The 27,986-nt window shown below is 40.9% G+C and overlaps 4 protein-coding genes across 4 annotated transcripts; 1 reads left to right on the top strand and 3 right to left on the bottom strand.

Annotated features, from left to right (window-relative positions):
• Nucleotides 1–1,305: 1,305 nt before the first annotated feature.
• On the bottom strand, nucleotides 1,306–6,561 carry slc38a8b (solute carrier family 38 member 8b). Its single transcript, XM_070833041.1, has 10 exons — nucleotides 6,373–6,561; nucleotides 5,124–5,322; nucleotides 3,528–3,684; nucleotides 3,350–3,454; nucleotides 3,164–3,221; nucleotides 2,737–2,851; nucleotides 2,504–2,651; nucleotides 2,218–2,420; nucleotides 1,944–1,995; nucleotides 1,306–1,408 (listed from the first exon to the last, which is right to left on the bottom strand). The coding sequence occupies exons 1-10, from the start codon at nucleotides 6,559–6,561 to the stop codon at nucleotides 1,306–1,308; spliced, it is 1,329 nt and encodes a 442-aa protein (XP_070689142.1).
• Nucleotides 6,562–9,775: 3,214 nt separating this feature from the next.
• Nucleotides 9,776–14,876, bottom strand: nrn1lb (neuritin 1-like b). The gene is made up of 3 exons (XM_070835408.1): nucleotides 14,687–14,876; nucleotides 12,751–12,898; nucleotides 9,776–10,578 (listed from the first exon to the last, which is right to left on the bottom strand). Exons 1-3 carry the CDS (start codon nucleotides 14,742–14,744, stop codon nucleotides 10,275–10,277), a joined length of 510 nt encoding a protein of 169 aa, XP_070691509.1. The 5' UTR covers nucleotides 14,745–14,876; the 3' UTR covers nucleotides 9,776–10,274.
• Nucleotides 14,877–18,198: 3,322 nt separating this feature from the next.
• Nucleotides 18,199–21,005, bottom strand: thap11 (THAP domain containing 11). The gene has a single exon (XM_070829296.1). The coding sequence runs from the start codon at nucleotides 20,676–20,678 to the stop codon at nucleotides 19,845–19,847; it is 834 nt and encodes a 277-aa protein (XP_070685397.1). The 5' UTR covers nucleotides 20,679–21,005; the 3' UTR covers nucleotides 18,199–19,844.
• A 1,646-nt stretch (nucleotides 21,006–22,651) lies between these two features.
• gfod2 (glucose-fructose oxidoreductase domain containing 2) lies at nucleotides 22,652–26,845 on the top strand. The gene is made up of 3 exons (XM_070832397.1): nucleotides 22,652–22,779; nucleotides 24,024–24,373; nucleotides 25,597–26,845. The coding sequence occupies exons 2-3, from the start codon at nucleotides 24,121–24,123 to the stop codon at nucleotides 26,496–26,498; spliced, it is 1,155 nt and encodes a 384-aa protein (XP_070688498.1). The 5' UTR covers nucleotides 22,652–22,779; nucleotides 24,024–24,120; the 3' UTR covers nucleotides 26,499–26,845.
• Nucleotides 26,846–27,986: the final 1,141 nt, after the last annotated feature.

Raw genomic sequence — 27,986 nt, 5'->3', positions numbered from 1 at the left:
GTAGGTCGAAATACAATCTCAAGGGCTACAACACAAGTAGAATATAACATTTTGAGGTTTTCCCTGAAGGACATTCATGCTGCAGAGGATGAAAATAACACCATTACATAACTGAAGCATTGATAAGGATCCCCTGTGTGTGTTTCTAGATGGTCAAGTTTTGATTGAAGTTCTTCTTCATTGTATATGTGTGTGTATGTGTGTGTGTGTGTATGCGTGTGTTTTCACACAGATAAGTAAGCAGAGTTCACATGGCTCATGCTGCTTTTTAAGTAGACCCCCCTCCCTAGGCACATATACGGCACTCATTTTCTGGATTTACTGTAAATCATTATTCACTCATACACTAACACACACATGTGTGAGCATGTGCACGCTCACAAGCAGCTTGCCATAACTCCTTTAAGCTTGAAGTCAATAAACAATAAAAAGTGATATTCAGCATACCTCAGTCATCAATCTGTGCTCAATGAAAGCTGCAGATTTATATCACTCCTGTGGTTCAGGCCATGTGGAGGTCAGAGGAAAGAGAGAATGGGAAAATGCAGGGGAAGGATAAGAATCATGTATGTAAAGGAACAAACTTGTGTTAATGTTTTTTAGATGTTATTTACTCACATTATCTGGTGGATGTGAACATGCATTTCAAGGGCAAAGAATCCATCTGTTTAAATCTAAAAATAATATTGTCCTGCTTAGTTGATTGAAACGTAGCACTCACTTGTCAAAATGAGACCATAATAACAATGATAACAATCATTTTCTCTTATCTGTGTTGCCAATATGCAGTTCTACTCATTTACTGAGTGAGTGTGCAGATTAATAAATAATGCTTCAGTAGAGCAATACTGCCCCCTGGCAGTGTTTGCAAGTACAAATAAAGGCTCAGAGAGGCAACACTTTGAGATTTCTCCTTTAATATACTACAGGTACACTTTTGGCATACCAAATTAAATAATAAAACAGATACAGATACATCAGATACATACAGTATATTCAGACTTAACAATTAAATTCCTAACAATACATTTTGGCATTCTTCTATTTGACATACATAATTGTCTATTAACAATCAGATTAAATTAAATATTTATTGCATCACTCAAACTAAACTAAACTCTTACATTCTCACATATTAAATATATTTTATATCCAGGTCTTGGATGACCTTGATAGGGATCATATATACAACTAAAAACCACCTTTACAAGTGCAACTTTCTGTTGTGTAAAAGAGGTGAATGTCACAAAACGCTCAGTCACAGTGAAGCAGCTGCTGCAAATAGTGGTGATAATGGTGTGAAGATTAGAATTTGTGGATGAGCTCCATGATAGCGATGGTTGTGCTCTGTCCAAAGATGAAGGCTCCGACTACAACGGTTATGATTCCCCAAACTGTTAAAATCACCCTGTAAAAAAGAAAATCAGGGAAATCATGAAAAAAGTACAAATGGCTTTTGATGGCAAATATTAGGCATTGATGTGAATCTTCTAGTTCTTCAAAATAACACACTTTTGTTTTCTTGAGATTCAGAAACTGTCTCTAAAATGACGACTTTTTGTGGACTTGTACGTTAGAGCTAATTATAGGGAAAAGATAAATTTCCTTGAAAGAAAATCTTCATTTAAACCAAATTAAACATTCATGAATTACCTGAAACCTATCTCCATATATCTTGAACTGTGTGTTTGCCTGAAAACAAATCTTTAAATGTTCCCATGTTCAGCTGACCTGCTGTGAAGTGACTAAAAACACTCTCGAGGTAATTATTCTTAAGTGTTTAAGTTGAACTATGTCTCAGTTTTCCCAGTAATTATTATTATGTATAAGTATATGGTTCTTTCCAGGACATTTCTTGGAAATTACTTTGAAATAATCCAGAAATGATGGACCAGAAAAATAAAATCATAATTTCAAACACATATGAGTGTGTAAGTACTCACCTGACTCTTGGGGTCACAGATTCAGTTTGCATAATGAACACTAAGCAAAGACCTGCAACACAAAAACACACACACCACATTGCCTAGGTTACCTTATTGACTCACATGTTCAGCTACCGATCAAACTTTGTTTGTATAGCTCCTCCCATTCAAGTTAGTCCAATTCAAAGTGATTTGCCAAGTTAATAATAGGTTAATAATAAAGTATAATTATAGCACAATGTTCATACATTACGCTGTTACAAACAGATACACATTAAAGTGGTTTGCATACCAGGAAAAATAAAGATGAAGAAGGCGCTGATTCCTCCAATGACACTGATGACCTCACCCATGTCGGGGACAAACATGGCGATTAGAAGAGTCACGGTGATCCAGATCACAGTGAGAACGACTCTGCAGCGACTCTCAAACGAAGAAGTGACAATCCCCCGACGGCGTCTTTGAATACGCAGCATCAGGTTGAGGATGACAGATCTGTTGCACGTGCAGAGAGAGAGAGACGACATATTAAAAACACAAACTCACACAACACAAAACAAAGCTCTGGCCTCTCTTACCTCCCCAAAAGAAGTATAATAGGATAGATGGTGATAATTGATATCCCAAAGAGTAGCCTGGAAATGATCATGACCACGTCATTTCCTGGATATGACATCAGAATATCTGAGGCAACAGCTCGTCCAAACGTCATGAAGCCGTACACACCTGGAGATGAAGAGAGTGGATGTGATGAGCAGCTCTCAGGTGAGCACATACTGCACCGAGGTTGACGTTTTCCAGGTGAACTCACCTGTTAGAGTGTAGATGAGTAAACAGAAAAACATGGAGACCACAGAGATGACCACCCAGTGGCCGAGCTTCTGGTTCTCCATGCTGCTGTAGATCGCTATACAGGCTTCATGGCACTGCAAACACACACAGGCAGACCACTTATTGAGATTGGCTGTGGGGGGATTGGAGGAAGTTATTTTTTTCTTCTGCTTAGTCATCCAGAGTCATGTCTCAGAGTATGGTGACCATTGATTCACTTGCCTCAATACATGGATATCTATGGGATCCATTTATTGATATCTGGAGCAGCTGTTCCAAAAATATGGATATTTTGGATTCATCTGCTATGGCTGGACATGCTAAGGTAATTTTGAGGGGTATGTAAACATTATTTCCTGATGTTCCACAAACTCTCAGACTTCATACCAGCCTGAGGGTGATCCTACCTGGAAGCCGAAGCAGATAGTCGGCACAACACTGAACATGGAAGCCCATGAACTCACACTGAAAAAACACAGATCACACACAGAGACACTTAGTGATGCATGCGAAATAACGGGTATGTAGAAAAAAATGAAAGGCCAGTGATAAATGCACAGATGTATCTGTTAAAGACAGAAAAAGTTACTGACCCTTGGCTGTGCTCTGGAGTTATTATGACAGTGTGGCTATCCATCAGGTAATACTTGACAATCACTGCCACACACAGGTACGTAGCAGCCAGCGTCCCCAACACGCTGATATGAGGAGAAAACAGTCAAATCGCATAGAGGCTGGATGTTACTCTGACCACAGATAAGTGTTGGATACCTGGTGTATTTCTGGATGCCAATTTCTTTCGGGATGGACAGGGGTAGAATGATGATGAGGCACATAATGAAGAGGGCAAATCGTTGGTCGGTGTACCAGTGATACGGCATCTCTCCCTCACTGGATCCAGTCACCGTGTCATATAATGAAACGCACACTGGAGAAGAACGAGTCAAGCAGATAAATAATGCTCATTTTAACAAGGACCACGACACACAACAAGACTCCCCAAATCCTTAAAGGTCGTCTAGATTTACAAAAGAATCATTTACATCTTGCATCCTGTTTAACAACGTGGTTTATGGTTTTTAAATGGCAATAAAAATGCTTTAATGTTGGTGGATGAACAAATGGAAACAGAATATTCCTGTGAATGTATTTAAAGCATCTTGTCCTTGAAGACATCTCACTAAGTGCTCCATCTGCACGCTGCTCTGAGCAGAATTCCTGATCAAATGGATTTTTTGGGGGCGTTGTGTTTGTAAATCCAATCAAATGCTCTGTTTAAAATTGGACCAGAGCAAAAACATTAAAGAGATTTGAAGGGTTTCAGATGGACAAAACGGCGAAGGAAAAAAAATGAAAAAAGGAGTCACATTACTGCTCCCTGTCACATGTTTACCCTGATACTGGCTGAAAATGAAAATTAAAGTGCGGATGATTTGTGTTCTGAAAGAGATTAATTTTTTGATATGGGAAATGGCTGCTAAATTGATCCCAAACTCACTTGGGTACCTTGATGATATGAAAACATTCAAACACAGTAGAAACTGATGCTGAGCGCTGCATGATAATGTATCGTGTTATTTAATTATATGTTATATGTTCTGCTAACATGTAAGTTCATACATCAAACTTATTTGATAATATTAGGTCCCGAGCACCATGGGGTGCGAGGACCCTCTTGAAATGCAAGGAATTATTGTTATTATTATTTTTATTAATGAATTGCCATGCTTGAAAAGTCATGAAACTGTTTGGATCTCGTATTTGGTATTATTGTTCCCTGGTGTGCTACAATACAGACACAAATCTTTTCATTATTTATGACAGGTGATGGTTGGTGTCCATGTGGGCAAACGTTTATAGTTCAGAGATAGAGAATTCTGCAGAGCTTTTGGAGCAAAACTTTTTGACACAGAAAAAGGTTAATTGTGGTTTAAGTTTATGTTTGATCAATAAAGTTGAGAAGATACTATACACTTTATTTATCAAGAATGAATCACATTGTCACAATCATTTCATGAGAAGAGGTAAAAAACATTTTATTCCAACTTTATGGGCAACAGTGTATGATGAAAAATCACAAAAGACATGGATGAATTGACAATTTAAAAACAATTTAGTGATTTAGGTTAATTTAAGTTTTTTAAAAACTGACACTGTTATTGATGTTAGCTGATTACAGCTGTGTACTTGTCTATCAAATAGTAATGTGTCACACTTACAGGAAGAGGAAAGAGTGTGATCATTACACTGATGTTTATACTTTCCTCACAGTGCAACGAGTAAATAAAAGTGGCAGCCTGTAAACTATAGACCAAGTGATGAATTGTCATCATCATCATCATGAAAATAACTTGATTCAGCACTCACGTTTCTCCAGCTGGTCCTGCACCACCACCAGGAAGGCCACACATATCATGAAGAGGTTGAAGCAGAAGCAGACTTCGCACAGTTGACCCACAGCTCCTCCACACACCTCCCTCACCACGTCCTGATAGGTCTTCTGTCTGCTGACTGAAGAGGCGTAGCCGAGGATGACCAAACCACTGATGAGGAAGACCAGCGAAACCTGCAGGGGCAAGAGAGGAACTTAATCTTTGTTTACAGACACAAACACACACACACACACACCATGGAAGGATTGTTAGACAATGGGGGCCCTGGCAGAGGAATGTCAAAAGCCCATAGCCCTGAAAGTAGGGAGGCCCCCCAGACCATGAACAAATAACAAGCTGTCATTTTTCATCATTTACAGGTTGACAACCACAATTGTGCGGATATCAGTTGAAAACTGCACCTGAAATTCATGACAGGGTGGCAACTACACATTACTTTCATTATCGTTCTCTAGATTCATTGATTACCATTTGGTCCAAAATCGTAATTTCCTAAATTGATATATTCAGTGATATATTCAGATTGCTTAATATCATCTTGATCCAAGTTCAAGCAAAGAATCACATTTGCATAGCAGGAACCAGGGTTTCTTTTTAATTATTTTAATGTAGGCTTCCTTACTTGTTTTGCTAAGCTGGGTGTAACCTCAGTAGGTTACTATATGAATTAGGCAGCTTTCTAGGGTAAACAAATAAAAATAGATCATAGATATTAGATCAGACTGCAGTTACCAAATTAAATTACTGGAATTTGGATCAAGAACAGCAGATTTGTGTTTGAGACTGATTTCAAAAAGTGAACTTAAAATAGAGGCTCCACCTTAGGGGACCCTGACCTTTGGGGCCCCTGGGCCTATTCTCTGAAAGAGAACACACACACACACACACACACACACACACACACACACACACACACACACTTCTGTGGCAGTAAGTAGAACCGGTGCAAAGAAAGTTCAGGTCTTGAACTAAACTGGAACCTTCATTAGAGCTCACCTGTGAAATGGATGTGCCTCTTTCACACCAGGGAGAGACAGAGGGGTGGTGAGTCTATACATACACAGTCTACAGCCAAACTAAGCATCTGAATGGCAACACAGTTGAATATACAGACGAAAGTACAAATGAAGGCATTTGCACTTAAACGCCCCTACTAATTCCACTAAAGCACTGAGAATGTACTGATGCAGATAAAACGAGCAGCTGAGTGATCCTCTCCTCACCAGCTCCACACTGATGGCAGTGCTCACTCCCCCCGCCTTCTCGAAAGCCCAGGGGAAGTTGAGCAGTCCGGCTCCCAGCGCAGACTTCAGCATGATGAACACCGCGCCGAACGAGCCCAGCCGCGGCGGGTCCGCATGAGAGGCAGACCGGGCCAGCAGGCTGATGCTCTCCCGGGCCAGTTCCTCCATGATCCGGTCTCACAGCACCGCGAGGAGAAGCCTTAACTCTGACTTTTCTAGAGGGATTTGCGATACAGCGAACCTTTGCGCAGTAGTCCAGATGTTTGGTTCATTCTTCAGAGTTTCTTTAGAGGTTAAACTGCTGAGTGGTTAAATATATAGCCCACACCCACGTGGTCTAATTTGACATTTTGACTATTAAACATTTCACTGTGAGGTGACAAATGTGACACTAAAGTGTGTATGTTTGCTTGTTCTCTCTCTCCCTCTCATTCTCTGTCAGTCTGGGATGATTGGATTAACCTGTGAGGAGGCTCTAGGACAAAAACATGATGCTGAGCCTTTTGATTCTCTATACAGGAGTAATACCAGGCCCTAGGTTTGCTCTGTGGTACTTTTATTAATCACACTTTAATCTAAGAATAAGTAACAAGTGTGCCTAAAACTTCAAACTAGATTTTGACACCAGAAGCTTTTAAAGACAAGAAATGAAAAATTAGACGCAGCTCTAGTTTAATAGTCAAAGTGCTTAGAAATGAAGTCCTTTTATTCTGGCCTTTGCATGCCCCCTCCATGTTTCATGTGTCTCTATGCATTTTCAACATCAATTAGGAGTCAAAATGCCACAAAGCACCTTTAAAAAGAAAGATGAGAGAATAAAGCAGGACCCACATTAAGGATTTTGTGGTTTAGTACTGTGGGGTTTATATTCAGTTAAATGATCACAAACCAGCTGACACACAGTAACCCTGGATCTTAAGGTTTACCAGGTTAGTATTTCTGCTTTGGGTGAGTCCACTGGTTTGTATTGACACATGTTGAAAATATGCAATGAGGAGGAGGAAAAGGAAGGGAAAAAAGAAGTTAGTTAAGTCCGTGTTATTCATATAGATGAAATTACATAAAGATAAATGTGGTTTACAATCTGTATAACATCCAACACAGTAGACCGATGATTTGGATATGAAAACAGCTTTAATGATAAACTATTAGATTTACAGTTGCTTACAGTCATCAGAGAGACTGGATTATGCCATTGTTTATGTTTCATTCATTTATTATATATGTCATGTGTGCGTCATGTTTTTACAGTAGAGTTGGTGAGCAGTACAGCTTAGAGGGCTGTGGCATTTGTTCGTGTGCTGATAAAATAAAGTCCTGGTCATATGGATCAAATAGTACAATCTACAACACATGGAATTCATAATCCCAGCCATGTTTTATGCTACACACCATCTGTTATAGAGCATTGGTCAAAATCCCATGAATGTTGTTCTACATCTCACTGACTTTCAGCTGGCAGGAGGAATCTCTTTAAAAAAAAAAAAAGAGTATCTTTTGTATCTTAAACAACAGCTGGGCGCAGAATGTGAGGGCTTTGGGGCATCTTAAAAAGATTCATGGCGATGTTGCAGATTCTCTCAAGTGAAATGCAGGACAAAGAGAGATTAAAGTGAGCAGACACAGCAAGGTTACAATGGGGACAGTCCAAACACTTCAGTCAGTTCATCCTCCAGGCCTGTTATGCTGGGGGTTTTTTTAGAAATATTTCGGGAGTTCACATTAAAATGCCTTTAAACTGTTGTGTAACTGTAGAATAAAAACAGGACGGGGATCATTACATCAAAAAGAAGATTTAATGAACATATGACTGGACAGGAAGTGAATCCAGAGTGACTCTCAGCTGTTTTTCAATGAAATGTACAATTGAATGAAACAATCTGCCCTTTTCAATACTTCCTTCAGTCTTTATAATTATGTGGCCTGATAGTCATCCTGAAATCCAGAGATTTAGATTCCTGGAATCTTTCTAAAAAACATTTACTTATCTTAATTAGTTATTTGTCTTTAATAATCTAATTACCTTTAAAAAAAAAAAAAAGGTTGAAAAACACCTACTGTAAAAGATGGGAAGTCTTTAATATTATTTTTATCCAATTCAGTCCAATCCAACTTTATTTACAGTCACACACAGGCACACTGCCTTTATATTCCTATTCAAACTACACCGTCATATTTGTTCATAATTCAGATTTAAGTAAAAATCAATTCTGGTCAATATAATCTTAAAAGCTCTGTCTATGGTGACCTGCCATGTTTCATGCAGACTGTGTATTCGTCGTGGCCAAATCAGGGTTATAATCTGGCTTTTAAACATTTGGTCTGTTAGCAAAAAGTAGACAAAGCCAGACTTTTTGAGAGGCAGTCTGTCTGATTTCAGATCAGAAATGTGATGAGGTACCACAGTCGTGTGCAAACTGTATCTGAAATCAAATGAAGTGCATGAAGCAGCACTATTCAAATCAGCCATTAAACCTGTGAATTTGGATTACGGAGGTTGGTGACCGACAGTTAATCAGTGTAACACATGAATCTTTCAGCAGATGCAGAATATAAAACAAGAAATCCACCAGAGGTTTCAGTGACCGCTACGATAACTTAATAAATTAAGCATACCATGGTAATGAAGTTGTCGCCTCTGACCCTTAGTTGCGTCACCTTCTCACATTATGTTCAAGTCACAACGCTGACATGGCAACGTGCCACACGACCAATCATCACTCACTTCCCACTTATACAGTATTTATCCTTTGTGCTCTGAGGGCACCAAGATTGTTTTCAAGGGTTTCGAGGTGCAACCTGCCACATTATGGATGAATGAAGACAGATGAGATTAAAGTACTCATGATTCTGCTGTTATGAAACAGCTTAAGAGTATTAAGATCACACACACACAGACAGACACACACACAACTGATGCAAAAACCCACGACTTCAAGAATAGCAACAGTTGCGATTTAAGGAAAATGACTGCAGTATCTGTGTCAGCAAACCTTTAATTTTAGTTTGTTGGGTTAAAAATCAGAGTGAAAGAGTAAAGACTCATATATCACTCTATACTGCTATGAGGAAAAAAATGTAAATAACCAAATCCAGAAAATAATACAGTAAATACATCAATAATGCGAGAACCAGTGAATAAAATGGTGTTGTTGCATAAGAGAGCTCGCTCATTGTCAATGTTAAACATTAGATAACATTACAGCAGCTCCCAGTCGCTCCTCCAATCACTGACTTATGCATTTAGGGTGTTCTTGTTGCATTATTTTGTACTGTAATTATGTGTTACATTATATCGTCCTATGCATTTAAGTGAGCTGTGATGCGTCTGTTTGAACTGCCCCACAGGAGGTGGACTGCTGTGAGCGCAGTTCGGAATAGAAACAACATATAACTGCTTAGAAAAGGACTGGAAAACCACTGAGAGGGGTCACATGAAATGGCACAGTTTTTAATGCTTTGACGCAGAAATCAAATGTTCTGATGTTATAAACCAGTCACACGGGGTGATGAATTAAACTGCACAAAAACACTATTTTGAACCCTGTAATAACACTCTCCTCTGAATCTCACCTGATTGGATCACAAGCAGATCTGAACACCTGGCACTAAAAACGGCCCTCAAAATCTCTTTTGCCCTAAAAATCAGTTGGTTTTACTGACGTACTGCAGCAGTGATAAAAATAAAATGATTACAACACATTTAGCTGATAGCTGATATTTTTTCTTTCTTTCCAAGTGATCTCAGTAAGTAGGAGGGTCTTTTAATTCTCTCCTGAGCCTGACTGGTGAAGGGTGTTTATACCCTCATGTGTTTGGATCATAAGAGGACTCTGACGACCAACTGTCGTCACTCTGATTAAAAGACATAGATGGGTTAACTAACTCCTGAGCAGAAGTAGTAGGGTGCTGCATACAGGGAGCAACAGTGTGGTGTGGGTGGAGCTGTGCTGGTGTGTGTGCCCTTTCAGTGTTTCCTGGTTGGCCTGGTCAGAGGTGGGAGGGCTCTGGGGTGCAGGCACAGTGCTGGGTGGGAGGGTGGTGCGGCTTGCACACATGTCGTAGAGGTTTCCAGAAAACTGTGTCTTCCTGGACTCTTGTCTTAGAGACTCCCAGACAGCTGCTGCCTCTCCGGGACAGCCGGCCAGAGCTGAGTTGGCACAAACGTGGAACGCATTCCAGGACCTTCAAAAAATCAGTACAGGAGGAGACGTCAGTGTAGAAATTTAATGACTGCATTCACCAGGAAGGTAAGGCAAAAGTAAAACTACAATAATACAGTGATTAGACACTGTTACCACCTGAGTGGTTGTGGTAATTAGTTAATTAATTAAGTAATTACAGTAGTTTACCGAGCACCCAGGAAGTGCTGCAGGCTCTGAAGCCAATCTGACATATTGGCCAAACCATGTAAATACAAGAATGGCGTTCTTGTGATGCCGTGTGATGTCACTGGGCTCAAAAAGACTATCTCCAATAGACTTACTTTGTGAAACAGACATCTGTTAAACAGTAGATACATTTTTTTGAGTGTCACAACCCCTGCAAAATGATTTGTTTCATTATCAGAATTTGATACATTCAGTCCAATAACATTATAAAGTCCAATTTGAATTAACGGATGACGCAGAAGTTGACCAGCTGGGTGAGGAACTTATAATAGTGTCCAGTTCTCCTCATACATCCATGAGTCTAACCCTTCACATTGCTGCAGCGATGTACAGGTGTGCAGCAGGACCCCATGACACCACAGCTGGGTGTGGTTACAGGTGCAAGAAAGCACTAATCAGACCAACAGAAACAGGCTGGAGAGAGGCAGTGACTCAGTCCTTGCCAACCTGGTGTTAAATTACCCTTATTGAAGCCCTTGATTATTTGACAGTGCCTGTGTTTACTGGCAACATCAGCAAGTTCATTTGATGCTGCATTTACACGGATGCTTGCATACAGCAAACCGGGTATCATTTCAGTGAACGAGGGCAGGAGTGTAAAATCAGGTGAGACCAGCAGTAATACCACCAATAGTAACAGTAGACGGCATTGCTGTCTAAAGTCCAAGTATTTTAACTTTTTGCCATCCTCCACAAATGGAATTTATAACCAGAAGTTACGGAGCTTCCTCACTCAGGAAGAAAATGTGCAATAATACATAATTTACTGTAAAATGCTACATTATGATGTAATATGCAATGCATACAATCATTTTGTTTAATATGTTTTAGTCAGTTCTTTGCAAACAGTATGACATCTGTTACGGCCCTAGAGCCTGGGCCGTCTCTCTCTCTGGCTTTTGTTTTGCAGGTCCCTGGCTGGGCGGAGCAGGCAATCAGCTAACCTGGCACACCTGGCCAGTGCACCAGGGTATATAGGCCAGCCTGGAGAACCAGATCACTGTCTTCTCTCTCTCCTCGCACATCCAGCTATACATGCTCTTTGTTTTCTGTAAATAAAATGGTTGTTGCTTGTAGTGGAGCTTTTTGCACCTCTTCCTTTGTTGTGGCCTAGGAGCCAGCCATGACACATCACCATAGCTTCGTTTTGTCATTTCATTTTCCTGGCTTGCCATTCTGTTGGACTTGTTGTCCATCTGTCATCTACTGTCTGCATGAATCCATGTGAATTTGGTATTATATACATTTTGAATGCCAGTAAAGGTCCCAGACTTCCATTGGGGAGAAGTAAAGATGCTGCAGCTAGATCCCTGTTCATTGTCTGAACCAAAACAATAAAGTTGTCGGCTATAAACCCAAAACAATGAGTTAAAAGACTCTGTAATCCTCTGCAGAGCTGGATGAGAAGTCTCTGTGGGTTCATCACCATGAGCACATATTACATCCAATTTGAAAATAACATGGGTCGACAGCCATGCTGGTAGCTCTGTGAGGCTGTGACGTCAGTATGCTAAAATGTTCCCAGTGACAATGCCAACATGTTGATATTTAGTGTTCACCATCTTAGTTTAGTGTAAGCATGCTAACATTCGCTAATTAGCCCTAAACAAAAGGTGCAGCTGAGGCAGATGAGAATCTAATTCGTTTGTGCAGGTTTTTAATCATTAATATCCTTCCAATAGATGTTGAGACATTTCACTAAATACCCAAAAATGTCAACTTCATGGTGGCACTAGAGGAAAAGTCAGGGGATCACTAAAATAGATCTTTATCCTCTGGGAACCACGATCCCAGACCACAGTTGTTGCATTATCTGAGTCTGAAGTGGTAGACCGGCTAACATTGTCATCACGTTACTCATTAGAGCAGCTTTAAGGATCATAACTTGAGACAAGTTATATCAAGACAGATACAGTGTTATTGGGTGTTACCACGGTGATGGGCAGTTTCACACACACACACACACCTGCAGATTGCATCAATGTCCTGCGTGCTCTGGTCTTTTTGTGTTTCCACCAAACTGTCTCCAAGCGTGAGTAAACACTGAGCAAAACTCTTATAGATGGAACCACAAGAAACAGAAATCGCTGCTCCAAAACTCACAGGGACCAAGCCTAGAGGAGAGGAAAAGACAAGAGGGAAGTAAACACAAGCATTTAATTAAATATATTAATGAATAAATTAATGTGCATATGGGGACATTGGGGATGAGAGAGAAACGAAATCAACAGATTCTTTGGGTTGGGAATTTCATCCTGTGGAGTGAAACACAATGTTTATATGTTTTTAGAAACAAGATCCATCTGGTGCTTAGATGGATCAAACAAATACAGGAATATGTTGTATTCCATTCATCTGGAGGGATTATACATATTCAAAGCCAAATTCAGTGTAGCACTACAAAACCATGTTTGAGCTGTCCGAGTGCGTTGATCAGCTCATACATAACATGTTCCTCTGAGATTGGTATGAGTTTTCACTGATAAGCTCCTGAAAAGGTGTGAATTAAGGTTTAAATGGAATATTTAAACACTGATTTGTACATCAAACCAAAGGGAACATGTGTGTTTGAACAGTGGCTTTGTTGTTCGCCTTGAAGACATTAATCTGCTGCTGTATCAGCCTCCTCTCCTCAGGTTTCAGGCTTTCTACAAGATTTTGGATCCAGGCTGCAGAGATTTAGTGAGGTCACTGATTCTTCCACGTCACGTTCAGAAAACCATTATTCTATGAATCACACGCCTTCCACAGCCCATCGGCAGAGGTCAGACATCTAATGGGAGATATTGGTACAGTGTGCAGATTTTATCTGACTTCTATCTTCAGTTTGTCTTTTGATCTACACAGGTCTATGTGCTCATTTGCCCCTGTTACCACAAGGGTGGAAGCACACTGCTTTAAAATATGTCACCATCATTAATATGTCTCTTAATTGTAACCAAAGAGCCAAGTTCAAATCATGGAAATAAGCACCAGACTTTAGAGGGGGACATATAGTCCACTTCCACACAGTTTTGGGGACATGGCTTATAAATCAGAAGACAGCCAACCTTTGAAACTTTAACTTTACTTTTCCACACACTTTAATGAATATGCATTACTGTCATCATTTTAAATTTTCCCTTGTTTATATCTGATTCAACATATCAAGGGGAACTTTATTTTACCTACTGTTGCTATCTTTAACTTTTAGAGGTGATTTTTTACAATTATTTTTTAGATTTAGCAAGATTTTCTCAAAGAGAAGCTACTGTGTTGCCAAAGTTTAGTTGTGATTCAACTTTTACTGTCCTGGTTTCTGCTGTCTGAGAAATGTAACAATCATGTACACTGTGTTAAAGACTAGTTTTGTTTTTTAGCACAATTTTACTGTCTGTCTATAAAACGTTCTAATCAAAACCACGAGTGTTTCATTCAGTCAGGTGCTGTTTTCCCTGTGCAGTGACCTCACTTGAAAAACCAAACCAAAAATCCCCTCAAAAAAGAAAGATAGTAGAATTCACACCCAAATACATGATGTTGTACACCAAATGGAAGTGTACACACACACACACAAACACACACACATACAAACAGGAGGAGAGAGAGACGATCAGAACACGAGGGGACTGTGAGCATTTCATTAAGGTAAGTGCGTTTGTAAAACCAGCACAAGCTAAATGGAATATCCTTTATCACCTTAACCGCTTTAGTTTTTTTCTGTTCAGAGCAAATTCAAACTTTCTCCAGACTGGAGAAAAGACATGAGTACAGAAACAGACACATCACAAAAAAACTATACAGTCAGTAAGAGTGCACAAAGTCAGACAGGCAAGAGCAAATTCAAGCACTTCCAAACTTTCCAGAAGAGTTAAATGCAAACACTCAACAAAGTCAGACAACAAATAAAGAAACATCCTTACTGAGGCAGAGAGCGACGGGCAGCAGCATCATCGCTGTGCTTGGTTGGGACTTCATCATCTGTCCCACCTCTGGACCAGAGGCTCTGATGTGAAGCTCCCACTGACTGTAAATCCAAAGTTGCTGTTTTAAAATGTGATGTGTCCTGACATCCGTTGGGAATTCATCAGATTGCAAAACTACAGCAATGCACAGAGGCACAACCCGGCTGGATTAACAGTGAAAGAGACCGATGCATCACAGAGAGTAAGAGGATGCTCTGTGTGTGTGTGTGTGTGTGTGTGTGTGTGTGTGCGTGCATGCATGTGCACCAGGGAGGGGCATAAGGCAAGAGCCATAGAGAGCCTGGGAGCAGCAGACCAATGACTGCATCACAGCACAGCGCAGTGGATTAGAGTGTTCTCATTTCCGGTCTTTAGTATTTAGAGCATTTATTTGAAATACAAATAAATTGTATATATTGTATAATGGTGATCAACATACTCTCTGCTTTGTTTATATTCATTTACCTGCAGCAAAAACCTGGTTTTACTATCAAACAAGCAGTTTGTCACACATGATAGTAGAAGGCAGCATGATCAGAAGTGTCAGAACGCTTTTTTTTTCTCCATGTGGACAGATGGATGTTGTCCCAGTGAGGATAAGAGAATCCAGCTCACCTGGGAGTCCAACATAGACGTAGAGCGCCCCCTGAGAATAGCAGCAAGCCATGTGAGAATTATCTACAGCTATGTGGGTCACAAAGGGTTATTGAAGAGAGCTGCTATGTGTTAAACAGTCTTAACTGAAGATTAGACAGCCATGAATTACACATGCAGACCCCATTTTTAGATGTGTGATTGTAAACCATCCACCTTATTCCCAAGTTTCCTCACTTAAGAGCCTCCTCCTCATCCTCTCAGCCTCCAAATCCCCTCCTACGCCCCCCCAGATGGCTTACACTCTGTGCATTAGTGTAAGTCCTGATTCACATCTGTATACTGACACTGGAGGAATGGTAGCCCATTGTTAATCTCTAGTTGTGTCAATGTACTATTGAGGGCTATGCTGGGCCTGTTTTTCATGGGTTGGACCCCTAGTCTAATTAAGCTAAATCTTAATGCTGCAGTGTATAGTGATACTTTAGCTACATCCAAAAAGAAATGGTTTTTCCAGTTTGGTGTGGAAGAACTTGACTGGTCTGCACAGAACCCTGATGTCGACCCCATTCAGCACCTATCGGCTGAACTCAAACACAGACTGTGATCCAGGCCTTATCACCCAACATCAGTGTTGGACCTCACTGATGCGCTGATGCACATTTGGCTCAAATCCCTGCAGCCACGATCCAAAATCTTTAGGAGCGACTTCATATTTATTATATTATATAGCTTAGTGTCTTATTCTATTTTTTTTTCTTATTCACATCAAGATGTATCTCGGTACACTTTAAAGTGATACTGCACCATAAATTCTTCTACAGAGAATGAAAAGTCACTCACCCCAGTGTGGCCGTCTTGAAAAGTGGCTGTACAATGTTTGTAGTTTGCCCTGTTGTGGAAAACTGAGCTGTTCAGATCAGATTAACAGTGGTTACAAAGGATGTCAATTGTGATCAATATCAACAGAAAAAAGAATTAACAAAACATCTATAGAAACTTCATCAAACATCTATAACCTCTTTTCCCCAAGGCGTGTTTCTTAAACAGCCAAACTTTGCCTGAAGACGACTCGTATTTCTGTCTTACGTTCTTCAAATCTTAGCTCGCACAAAGGCACATATACTGGTTTTCACTTCTTGCTCTTACCCGCCTCGGTTGTGAGATTTAAGTAATTAGAGCTACGATTTGAATGTAGTTTGTGACACCTAAAATACAAGAAAATTATTAAATCCTTGGAGCTTACTGTGATTTTGTATTTCTACATGACCTTTTTTATTCATTTAACAAAAGAGCACAATGTGAAATGTTGCCTAAACACAAGCAGCTGTATAAGAATGAAGTAATAATACTGCAACTGGCACAAATTTGGACGTAAAACAGTAAATATCTGATGAAACAATAAATAAGATCAAATCCCAAGGCAACCTGAAAGTGAATTTTAGTGTATAACATTGTTAATGATACATATGACAACACTTTACACCTGTCAGTTCATGGCACTTTACATGGTTCAAAAATACAGGAAGCAGAGCCAAAGATATGTGCAGCCTACTGCATGTAATTATGAAAATGCTGGCAGAAAAAACAGCAGACTCTTGAGAACGCAGAAGATATTATTAATGTTGTTACACATGTAGGAGAAGAAGATAGCAGAAGATAATATTAACTACAATTATCATCCTTGAATCGTTGCAAAACACCTCAAGAGCACACAAAAAAAAACAAGTACTATGACAGACTCGGGGGTCTGTTAGCAAAGCACCATAAATAATAAGTCTTAATGAGATGTTATATAATGACCTTTTTTCAGACACAGATATCAATTTTACTGTTTTTATTCAGTTTATTTGTACCTAGTCTGATTACTGGATCACGTGCGGTTTTCCTTCATTCACATTACATAATTACTCTAAAAGAGTCGAGACAGGAGCTATTGTTTGACCTGAATGTAAAGATGGCCGTGCTACATTTCAGCAGCCATAGAAAGGGAAGATAGAGTTGTGTAAGTTTGATCGACAGCTCTGGATTAAGGCATTATGCAACACTGTTGGGAGGAAAAAAAAATAAATCCAGATGAGATTAGGATCTGGATCCTGCTCTCTCCAATGCTCTCTGTCTATCCATTCATCCGTCTCTCCCTCTTTCTCTGTTTCATGTGACACATAATCACGGATGGTGTTCAAAATTACACATTTTAAGTTTGGGTTGAGTGACCGTGACACAGCTTTATATTCACATTTAAGACATTCAACATTTCAGTGCTTTAATATGGGAAACAATTAAGCAAATGGCCATCCAAGCTGCCAACAAACGGACAGACTGATAAAGCAAATTAGGCCGTATAGACAGGAGCTAAACCTCCGCTCTTCAGGCTTTTATCCCACCGCCATCTAGAGGGGGAAAATCAAGCTGCAACATCTGACCGTACTGCACATCCTCCCTAAAACACATTTTACCACTCTTGTTTCTACAATAAGACCAAATCAACCTCGACGTAAATAAGCAAAGACAAGCATTTCTACCACACACTGTACTCTCACTGCACTGGTGCACTCACTGAAACTGTAGTGCTGAAATGGTAGAAGTCACAGAATTAATCCATTTATTTTAATAACTGTCTGCAATGCAATGTATGAACTAAAACAGTAAATCACTTGTTGGATATGGTTTCTCTAATGTGCTGCTTTGATGACTATCATTGTGTTTTGTGATTTTAAATTTTAGCACTCTGAAGACATAATTTTATCCTCTGGTGTCTTTATTTTGGAGATCCTATGGCCTAAAAGATTTATCTATGATTGTTCCAATATAGTTACACCTGAATGGAGCCAACCCTTAATTGAAAACCGCACTGAAAGCAGAATCAGTGTCTTTCTTTGACATTTTTGTCATATCAAGTCAAACTCCGAGTACAAGATATATTTCCTAGAATCATTCAGCGTCAGCAGCCCAAACGATGGGTTGCACACTTCACATCACATCTATTTATCTTAATAAGCCAACATCCTGCTGAGGATGCTCTCTTAACACTGACATAGTAAACGTTAAGTGAGGCTTTAAGCACCAGGTCACCCAACAGTTGTAGAAAGGACGACGATGTTGGGATTTGATGTCCGAGTTGATGTTTCCTCCCCATCACAAGTCTTTATGAATGAGGATTTAATATGACACACATTTTATTAGTTTTCCACAACTCAACACAGCTGAGAAATACTCCTTGTACTTAAGTCACTGGATTTTTTAAATCTCTTCTAGCCTATAAAAAGTCTTAACAAGAGACCCTGACACATGACTGGTAAAAGTAAAACCAATTAAAAAAATAAAAAATACTTTTAGATCTTCTGACCCATGGCCTGCTTATGTTTTGTTACTGTGACAAACTCAGGACACATTTCATGAGTTGAGTAATTGTTCAACGTGTATCTGCACAATTTCAAAATAAAATTTACTTCAAAATTAAAACAGAGCATAATCAGACCAAGTCCAAAAATCAGAAATGTATGTAACATCCTGTAGCACAAAAACAATGATGAACAGGACAGAGAGATGCAGCCAACGGACGTCTGTGTGGAGAAATGTACGACCATAAACAGGCACATAAAATTCATTCATGAATCACACTGAAACAAGCAGGTGCTGTTTGACAGAACAACCTTGGGGCAGACGCACATGTTCAAGTTGCATAAGGTGTCAATGTGATTCAATGTTTTCTGCGCGCTTAAGTATTCCTAAGACGGTTCAACAAAGGTAACTTAATACATGTTTTCAAGAAACATCCTTTAATAAGATTACATCTCTTGAGCGCTCCTTCAAGTTTTAAGGAATTCCTTAAAGTCAGCTTATGCTGCACAAATGTCTTCAGCAATAAAAAAAAAAGACAACAACTTAAGGTACATCTACCTTTAAAGGCAACTTAGATACAGTCATGGTAGAGTTTTATTTCACTGAATAACACCATAAGTGTGTGCCAAGAATAGTGTTTTGTTCGCAAAAAAAATCCTAGGGATACTCTTGGCATACTTTACATAACCTCTGCAAAACTACTGTGAGATGTTTCTTCCAACAATCTAATTAAAATGCCTTCGTAATGAAATAATAGCACTGCAAGAGAAACCTTAAAGATAAAAAAAACTTTCTATGCAACTAGGCAGTTTTGAGCCTCTGCCTCATCTGTCTCCCCATCAGTCCGGTGATATGAGTAAGACTGTGCCTGTGTGAGTCTGTGCAAACTGTGAGTCTCGGCTGAATGAATAGAGTATGTATTATTGACCGTGTTTAGGCTTCAGGCCAATTTTGGACTGTGCGTGAGTCTAAGTAATTAGCAATGAGGTTATTAATATGAGCTACATTAACTAGCCAGCCAACTTTTTTTGTTTTACATCAGGCCTACGAAAAAAATCAGTTCTACTTGTTGAAAATAAATTGTCATCGCTCGTAGTTTTATACAAAATAGGGCTGGATCTGCTGTCTCCGTTAGTCTCAGTCTCTGTAACGGGTTGCCTCCGGTGATGTTCACCCATCAGATTTTCTTCCGGACGTTAAAAGCCACAGAGTTTCCGTAGAGCAGCCGGTCCCGCTCCCGTACCTCCTCCTGCAGCTTGGCCTCTGCCACCCGGAGCTGGCGGATGGTCGCCTTCATCTCCTTCATCTTCACCTCCATCAGCGCGATGATGTCCCGCTGCTCGTTCAGTTTCCGCAGCAGCTCGGCGGACGTGGTGCCGGTGGTCAGCGAGTACGAGTGGTCCAGCGGGCTGCTGGTCACACTCACGTACTGCACGGGCGGCTGGTGCAAGGTGGATGCGGTTTCGACAGACGAGTCGTCGGCGGTCAGCTCGTCGACGCTACCTATCGGCGCGGTGTAACAAGTCCCCTCTGACTGGGCGGGCAGCCGCGCCGTGCCCAGGTACTCTCCGTTTTGGCCTATCTGAACCACGGTGATGCTGTCGTCGCTAGCCTCGCCGCCGGCATTGCCCTCGGCTCCTTCCGCCGTGCTGCCCAGCACGCTGGTGATGACAATCCCGGAGGTCGCGGCGGCGGCGGGGGCAGGTACCGCGGCGGACACTTTCCTGCCTCTACCCCTCCGACTCCTGCGCTCGTTGACCCCCCGCAGGGGAAAGAGGGACGGGACTCGGATGCTGTAAGTCTTCCTCCCGCCGGCGAAATGCACGCTGCAGACTCTGTGTCCCGTGGTGGGCTGGAAGGTGCTGAAGCAGCCGCTGACCCCGGCCCGGGAGATGTTCCTCAGCCACAGCTCCCTCAGCGTGGTGTCTTTGGGAAATGTGTAGAAGCGCAGGTCCCGGTCCCGGTGGGAGTTGTTGTAGCAGCCAGGCACACAGCAGGTGAAGCCGGGCATGTTTGCTTCAACGCCGAGGCTAAACGCGCTGTCTTCCGGTGAAGTTTAGGTTAATTTATTGTTGTTTCTTTATTCTATACGTTGTTATAAAGCTCAGTGGCCTGCAAGCGGAACTACACGTCCCACAACGCTAACAACTTCCTGTTTATTTTTACCAAAAGTGAGCCGCTCTTCTTCGTGCGACGACTCAATCCACCCGATTGTATCCGGACTCGAAGCGCACGGAGCTCGTAGTCACGCTGAATCTGTGGCTGATATTTTATTTTCGGTGGTAAAAGTCTTGTTTTGTTCTTCGCGGTGTTAACAAGCCAACCGCTCTCCACGGAGAACTAAAAGTCCCATAATTCCTTGCGCTTCCTCGGTCCGTTAGTGGACTACCGCCCCCTGCAGGTCAGTCTGAGGTAACGCAGGTCTGTGCTCAGCTTTAAAAAGATAGATAGATAGATAGATAGATAGATAGATAGAAATACTTTATTGATTCCCGGGGGGAAATTCTGGTGCTCTAATCTGAAAGTCTAAAAGTGCCCTACTGTGTCCAAATCTGTAATAAAGTGTTGAAATAAAGGCACACAAAACAATGTCAGCGTTTAGAAAAACATTTACCTCATAGGTAATTTGAAGTGTTTAATAATGTAGAACAATGTAAAATAGTCATAAGTTTTCAGGGGAAATGATTTACAATTATATGTTGACATAAATGCAGATATTAATTTTACATACAAAATAAAACAATTAAACTATAACTAGACTATAACTCACTGACCCACAACTGAACCAAGTGCAGATTACAGTCAGATTCACTGATGCATTCTTAAACTAGGCATCATTTTATGCTGCTGAAAGAGTGCATGAAGTACAAATAGGAAGTCCTCTGAGCTTTAAAACTTATATTATTAAAGAATAAATCCCAAAATAAACAATTTAAGTTAAAAAAAAAAAAAAAAAGAGAGAGAAAAATCTGTATTTAGGCTAACTGAATTAAACAAGGTCCAAGGAACTGCCATGGAAAACATAATATATGCTTCATGCAACCCAGCACTATAAGTTTTGGGCTGTTTTTTGCCTCACTAGTCTTCTTAAAAGTAGGCTATAATTGGTATTCACGGAGGCCAGGGAATGGAAAGCAATAACTAAATCAATCAGTCAATCAATCAATGACTATTTGCCTATAATCAGGTCTTCCTGATCTTATGGCAAGAAGATTTATGAAACTGGGACCAGTTCTTAATGACGAGATCTGACAAGAAGTGATACATTAACAAATGTCATTAGTATTAGTATAAGTGTAAATAATAAATACGCTATCTATAATATAAATTCCAGAGCTTGCATTAGTCTTCTGTCATAAAATGACAGGAAACAACATGTTAGGGCAACAGTTTAGTCAGGTGCACCTGTCTAACCTCACCTCACCTCACATCACCTCACATCACATCACCTGCCGTTCAATGTATCTGTGATTCAGTAAATAACAAAGTAATTTACAGTGAATATTTAACAACCATAGAAACGCAATGGACGTGCTACAATTCCGTGCGTGTTTAGCAGTAGTACCACTAGCAGTAGTAGTAATAGTAGTAGTATTATGCTATGGTATAACTTGTACTGTATCATACAGTAAATTCAACAGGAGCCGCCCCGTTTAAATCTATTTTTCACTTCATGATATCAAAAAACCACCAAAAACTTGTGGAAATATCCTAAACTAAAAACAAAAACTGTAAATGAGGTTGCTTAGGATGTCTGTAGTGTAGATGCTAGCGCATTGAATCATGGGAAAACGCGCTGCTCCATCACATAATTCACTCATACTAGTTAGTTAGCTACATAAGCTCATCTAAATTATTCTTTGATTATTGACCTATTATCTGTAAAATAACATGTTTCACATGAATAAACGCGTTTTGACTTGTACGTTCGCAGGACGAAGCCGTATGTCCCTTCAGTTGGCCCTCTGCTCCGGTGACCCATCTCCAGCCTCCTGTAGGGTCTCTGGTCTGCCCGCAGTCCTGTCGCTGCTCCCGGAGTTACCATTAGCAACTGGGCAGCGCCCGGCTGAGTACAGCAACCACTGTCGGTGCTGTCCTGGAGAATACAGCAGGTATCTATTGTTATCTTTCACCGTGGGCTGTTTTATTATACCGAATTTAAAGACCGTTTGATAGATTAACTTTAGATATTAACTCTGTAAAGTACCAATGTTTATGGGGCGCTTTTTGAGTTCGTTTGGCAGCTGTCTGGCCGGCTAGCTAAACGTGCTAGCTAACGTTATCACTATCCTAGTCTAGCTAGCTTGGTGTCTCTGAACCTCAGCTATCTGGATCATATAACTCTGCCTTTGTAAGTTAAAGCAGTGGCCACTTTGTGCTGGTTTGTTGTACCTTCAAAATGATGGCTAATGCCCAATTGCTAATCTCGACAGCGACAATTTCGTGTGACATGGCTTTGTTATCTGACCAGCAGCAGCACAGCACAGCACGGCTGCGATACTTCCTAGTGGTGTCTGAGTGTGAGAGAGTGATGTCTTCACTGCTGTCAGCCTCGTAAATATGTACTTGTTTGAAACCTCAGTCCCGAGGTGATGCAATGCGGTAAAAGGGAGAGCTGATATGTTAAAGGTTACACTGGTACTGCAGGTGCACAGGCACACACACGCCTTTATCAGTCTGTTGCTGTACGGTCACGGCTGCAGGCAGATATGTGAGGCACAGTGTCAGCTCCTGCCAGCTCATCCCAAATTCCTCCTCTAAAATAAATAATACTGTGGGCAGGTGTTCCCACCACACAAGATAGCTGTAGCTCAACAGGAATCACTGAATCGACTGAAGTCCAGGTACACAGATTAGGAAATCCCCAAAGGTAAATGGAGAGTAGGGAGAGCCTCATGTGAACTGAGCTACACACTATTTCATTTTTAACTCACTGAGCAAGTAGCACACTCATTATTAAGGATATTCAATGTTAATAGGTAGATTGTTGCTAATCTCAGCTGTTGTGTGTGCAATTTTTGGTGCATAAATGCCACTAAATAAGTGTTTAACCTGCATAAGGTTAAACGCAGAGGCATACATTGCACTTGCTTTAGAAGGTAGAGATGACGTTGACTTCTTGTGGGTGTGGAACATCTGAGGAACGGCATGTTAACAATGTAGCAGGACACAATGTAAGTTGCTGTCCGACGGCTGATAAGAAAACTAGTTTAGACCTCCATGGGGCATGTTTGTCCTGTTTGCTGGCAGAGCTAGTTGATAATATACTGCAGATATTGTGTGGAAATGGCATGAAACATGTGTGATATTGGATTTTGTCACCTAGCTTCATTAGTCTGGTCTTTTATTTTTACAGGTACAGTAAGCTCTGTTTGATTTCCAAACAAGGGAGTCATAGGCTGTTGTGAGGCTGGACATGGTTAATACGTAAGTTCACAGTGAGAGGCACGGCCATGTTGCCAGGAGTCGGGGTCTTTGGCACGGGGAGCACAGCCCGGGTGCTGGTCCCGTTGTTGAAAGCTGAAGGCTTTGAGGTTCATGCACTCTGGGGGCAGAGTGAAGAGGAAGCATGCAGCTTGGCAAAGGAGCTTGGCATCCCGTTTCACACCAGCCGATCAGACGACGTCCTGCTGCACCAAGATGTCGACCTTGTTTGCGTCTATATTCCACCCTCAATGACGAGGCAGATTGCTGTCAAAGCACTGGGTAAGAGGTCAAAAAGACACATTCACTTTTCCACTTTTCCAGTTTCCACTTATATTGTGTTAACATCTGAGTCATGTAAACTACCAGTGTGACCTGACCTGACCAGGCGTGGCAGCTTGGCTCTGGAAGAGATGCAACATATTTGGCTGTAATGATATCTTCAGAAAGCATGTATATACTGAAAATGTCTTCTGTAATGTGTTTCTCAAGGTTTATTCTTGAGATACAGTTAATGGTGATCATACTCATGACCACAGGAGAAGTAGTCATTTTAGGGGGAAAAAACCTAAAACATCACTCACAGACCAAAACTTGAAATTGCACTCATTTCACATCTTTTAGCAACACACAGAAGCAAACATGATCAACACTAAGTTGTATCAGAGAACAGATGTGTAAAGTTAACTTACTGTATCTGATGGCATTCCTGAGTGTTGACCTCAGCTTCCTGTTTTAGTTGCAATTTCCTGCAACCCCACCAAAGGACTTATCCACAACACTACTTCCGAAGCGTACTGAAGGCTGCAGATCTCCATCTATATAAAAACTATGCACGTCCTCTGTGCTATCATATGTGGTTGCAGGAGAATGTTGACTTTTTGTTTATTCATACCAAACTCGAGGAACAGGGCAGTAATACCATCTAAGGAAATCAACTCCATATTGTCCCCGAGCACTGAGCCACTGAGTCCACACCACACCTACAAATCTTGTCTAACATAATCCATTGCTAATACAAATGCAGTCTAATACAGCAGCCCTTGCATTAAATGCCACATATGTTTTGTTGAAACTGATTTAGAGTAGCACTGAAACAATGCTTTGGTCATTACTGGAAGTTGCTAGTTGGTTAATGGTGCTGTTGAGTTGTATTGCCTAAGTCAGAGCTCAAACATTTCATTGTCATTAATATAAATGGAGATACCAGCTGAGTGTACATACAGGAAAACATGCATCATGTGTAAAAATGTTAATAAAGGCTTGGACCCCTCACCTGCAACATAACATTAGATTATTTCAAGGAAGGAAACATATTTTTAACCTTTTTTCATTGCTGTTGTTGCAACAACCAAAAATCATAAAGGGATTTTATGTTGCTCTGGGAGATTTTCAAGATTATATCTTTGAAATTTCACGCTCTAGTTTTGTTCTTGTCTTGACCTCAGCGATCAGTGAACGTAGTTTTATCTGAATAATAAAAACTCCTTCCTCTCTTTCTGCAGGTATTGGTAAGAATGTTGTGTGTGAGAAAGCTGCAACTGCTGTGGATTCATTCAAGATGGTGACTGCAGCCAGATACTACCCCCAGCTGCTCAGCATTATGGGTAACACACTGCGCTTCCTGCCAGCTTTTGTTGCAATGCGCCAGCTGCTGGTGGAGGGATACGTTGGCGAAATGCAGGTGTGTGACGTACGAGTCTATGGCCCCAGCCTCCTGGATCAGTCGTACGGCTGGACGTGTGAGGAGCTGATGGGAGGAGGTGGCCTGCACACCGTTGGCTCTGCTATCATTGACCTTTTAAGTTACCTAACCGGTGCACGAGCACACCGTGTACATGGCTTACTGCGGACCTTTGTGCAACAAAATGGTTTGATCCGAGGCATCCGCCGCGTCACCAGCGATGATTTTTGTTTCTTCCAGATGTTGATGGGTGGAATTGGCTCTAGCCATGGTGGTGTGTGTTGCACTGTGACCCTGAACTTCAACATGCCAGGGTCTTATGTGCACGAGGTTATGGTAGTTGGATCCACTGGGAGACTGGTTGCCAGGGGGGCAGATCTGTATGGTCAACGCAATGGGAGTACAGGTGAGGAGCTGTTGCTAGGCGACAGTGGATGGGTGGGACCAGAGGTGAAAGAGATGCCCCTGCCTCACCTGCGCGGGCTGAGCTCCATGGTAAAGGCACTGAGACAGTCTTTTCAGGCTCACGAGGAGCGCAGGTCATGGGCACGAGGACCGGTTGCCACAGCACCAACATTTGAGGATGGTCTGTACGTGCAGACGGTGGTCGAGGCGGTGAAGCGGTCCAGCTGTAGCGGAGAATGGGAGTGTGTTGAGATAATGAGTCAGGAGCCAGATCCAAATCACAACCTGTGTGAGGCTCTGCAGAGAAATAAGAACTAAATATATTTATACAACCCAGTGCAACTTCTACATGTGTCTGACAAAACTGGGCTCTGAATGTTTCCTTTTGATTCAGCTGCTGAGGCAGTTTACATCACCCATGACTACTTTTTGCATTTTCACATTTTGAGCAGAATATTTTGTTTAAGAAAGCATAACTGTGCCATGGAACGTTGTAACCTCACAGTTGTGATTTGTTTGTACACTAAATTTGTTAAACACAGCTCCATTATTCTGATTCTCAACAACAAATATTGGCAGTTTATTTAGTTAAAGTGTGTCAAAAACCTAGCTGTGCCTTGTTGACACGTTTATTACCTGTACCATGCTGAAAAGTAAACAGTATTTATTCTCACAGAAGCTTGAAGCAATGACAAATGTTCTGCTGAATAATTTTGATATACATCACATGCCAGTAAGGCATCACCCCAATGTCAAATATTGGTCAAGAGCAGAATTAGAGAAAGACAACCTTTCAGTGGATGATGGACCACTGCCATTATCCTCACTTTAAGCAGCCTGTCTGGATATATCTACTTTAAGAAAAATGCAAGATTACAGATAATCCCAGGTCAAATAGACTTACACCATATCCTCCTGATTGGACAAGGGCACAATTCTCCCTAAGGTGTGCCATAACAGTGACGAAAATTTCCTCTTTTGGCCATTTTTTTAGCAACTTTGAAGTCAGACCATCAGCGGTTGGCAGTCAGTGTCAGAGATCAGGATACACCAATAAATGGCTGACAAGGCATCAGCACCAAGTCGTTAAATTAGCACACAAACATTAACTTTCCCCTAACTACCCAGCTTTGGGTCACGGCCACTACAAGGTTTTTGTACTTTATCAGTCAGTAGATTATCACTTGTTGAACAGTCGGGTCCTGCATATGTTGTCTAACATTTGAATTTAGTAATCTGGCTCAGATTATAACCAGTTGTAATTGTTCTGTCCACCAGAGGAAACATTTAATATCTATTGTACATAACATGTAGATGGTGATGCATTTTGGTGTTAATTTATTCCCAATTTGAGTAGCACCTTAGTCTGAAAGTAAGTGTTTACCTCAGACACGAATGTGAATATCAAAGTTTGAGGATGATTTGACTAATAAAATACTTTCTCTGTTTGCACTCTAGTGAAGGCAGAATTCAAATGATGCTTAACTTTTTCAAACTAAGAATAATGGAGCTGTGCAGAGTTTTTTTTTTTTTAATTATTTTTGTAACTCGTAATAATAAGCAACATTAATACAATATCGAGTAGAAGAGATTGTAAAAGGAGCTTGTAGGTTGTTATGTTATGACATGCAATAGCATACATAAAATACCAGGGATTGAGTAAAATAAGCTATGTAGAAAAGAGTAATAGAAAGTCTAATTTGTAGCATTGCCCCTCAAAATGCCCAAATCTTAAAGTGATACTTCATCTTCAAACTTTCTCCTGAATATTAGTTGCACCCTGTGGCCTATACGTTTGCAGTTTCC

Source organism: Pempheris klunzingeri, chromosome 1 (assembly GCF_042242105.1).
Source record: "Pempheris klunzingeri isolate RE-2024b chromosome 1, fPemKlu1.hap1, whole genome shotgun sequence".
NCBI classification, from domain to species: Eukaryota; Metazoa; Chordata; class Actinopteri; order Acropomatiformes; family Pempheridae; genus Pempheris; species Pempheris klunzingeri.
Note: the sequence above shows the minus strand (reverse complement) of the source record. Positions and strands in the feature narration are given on the sequence as shown.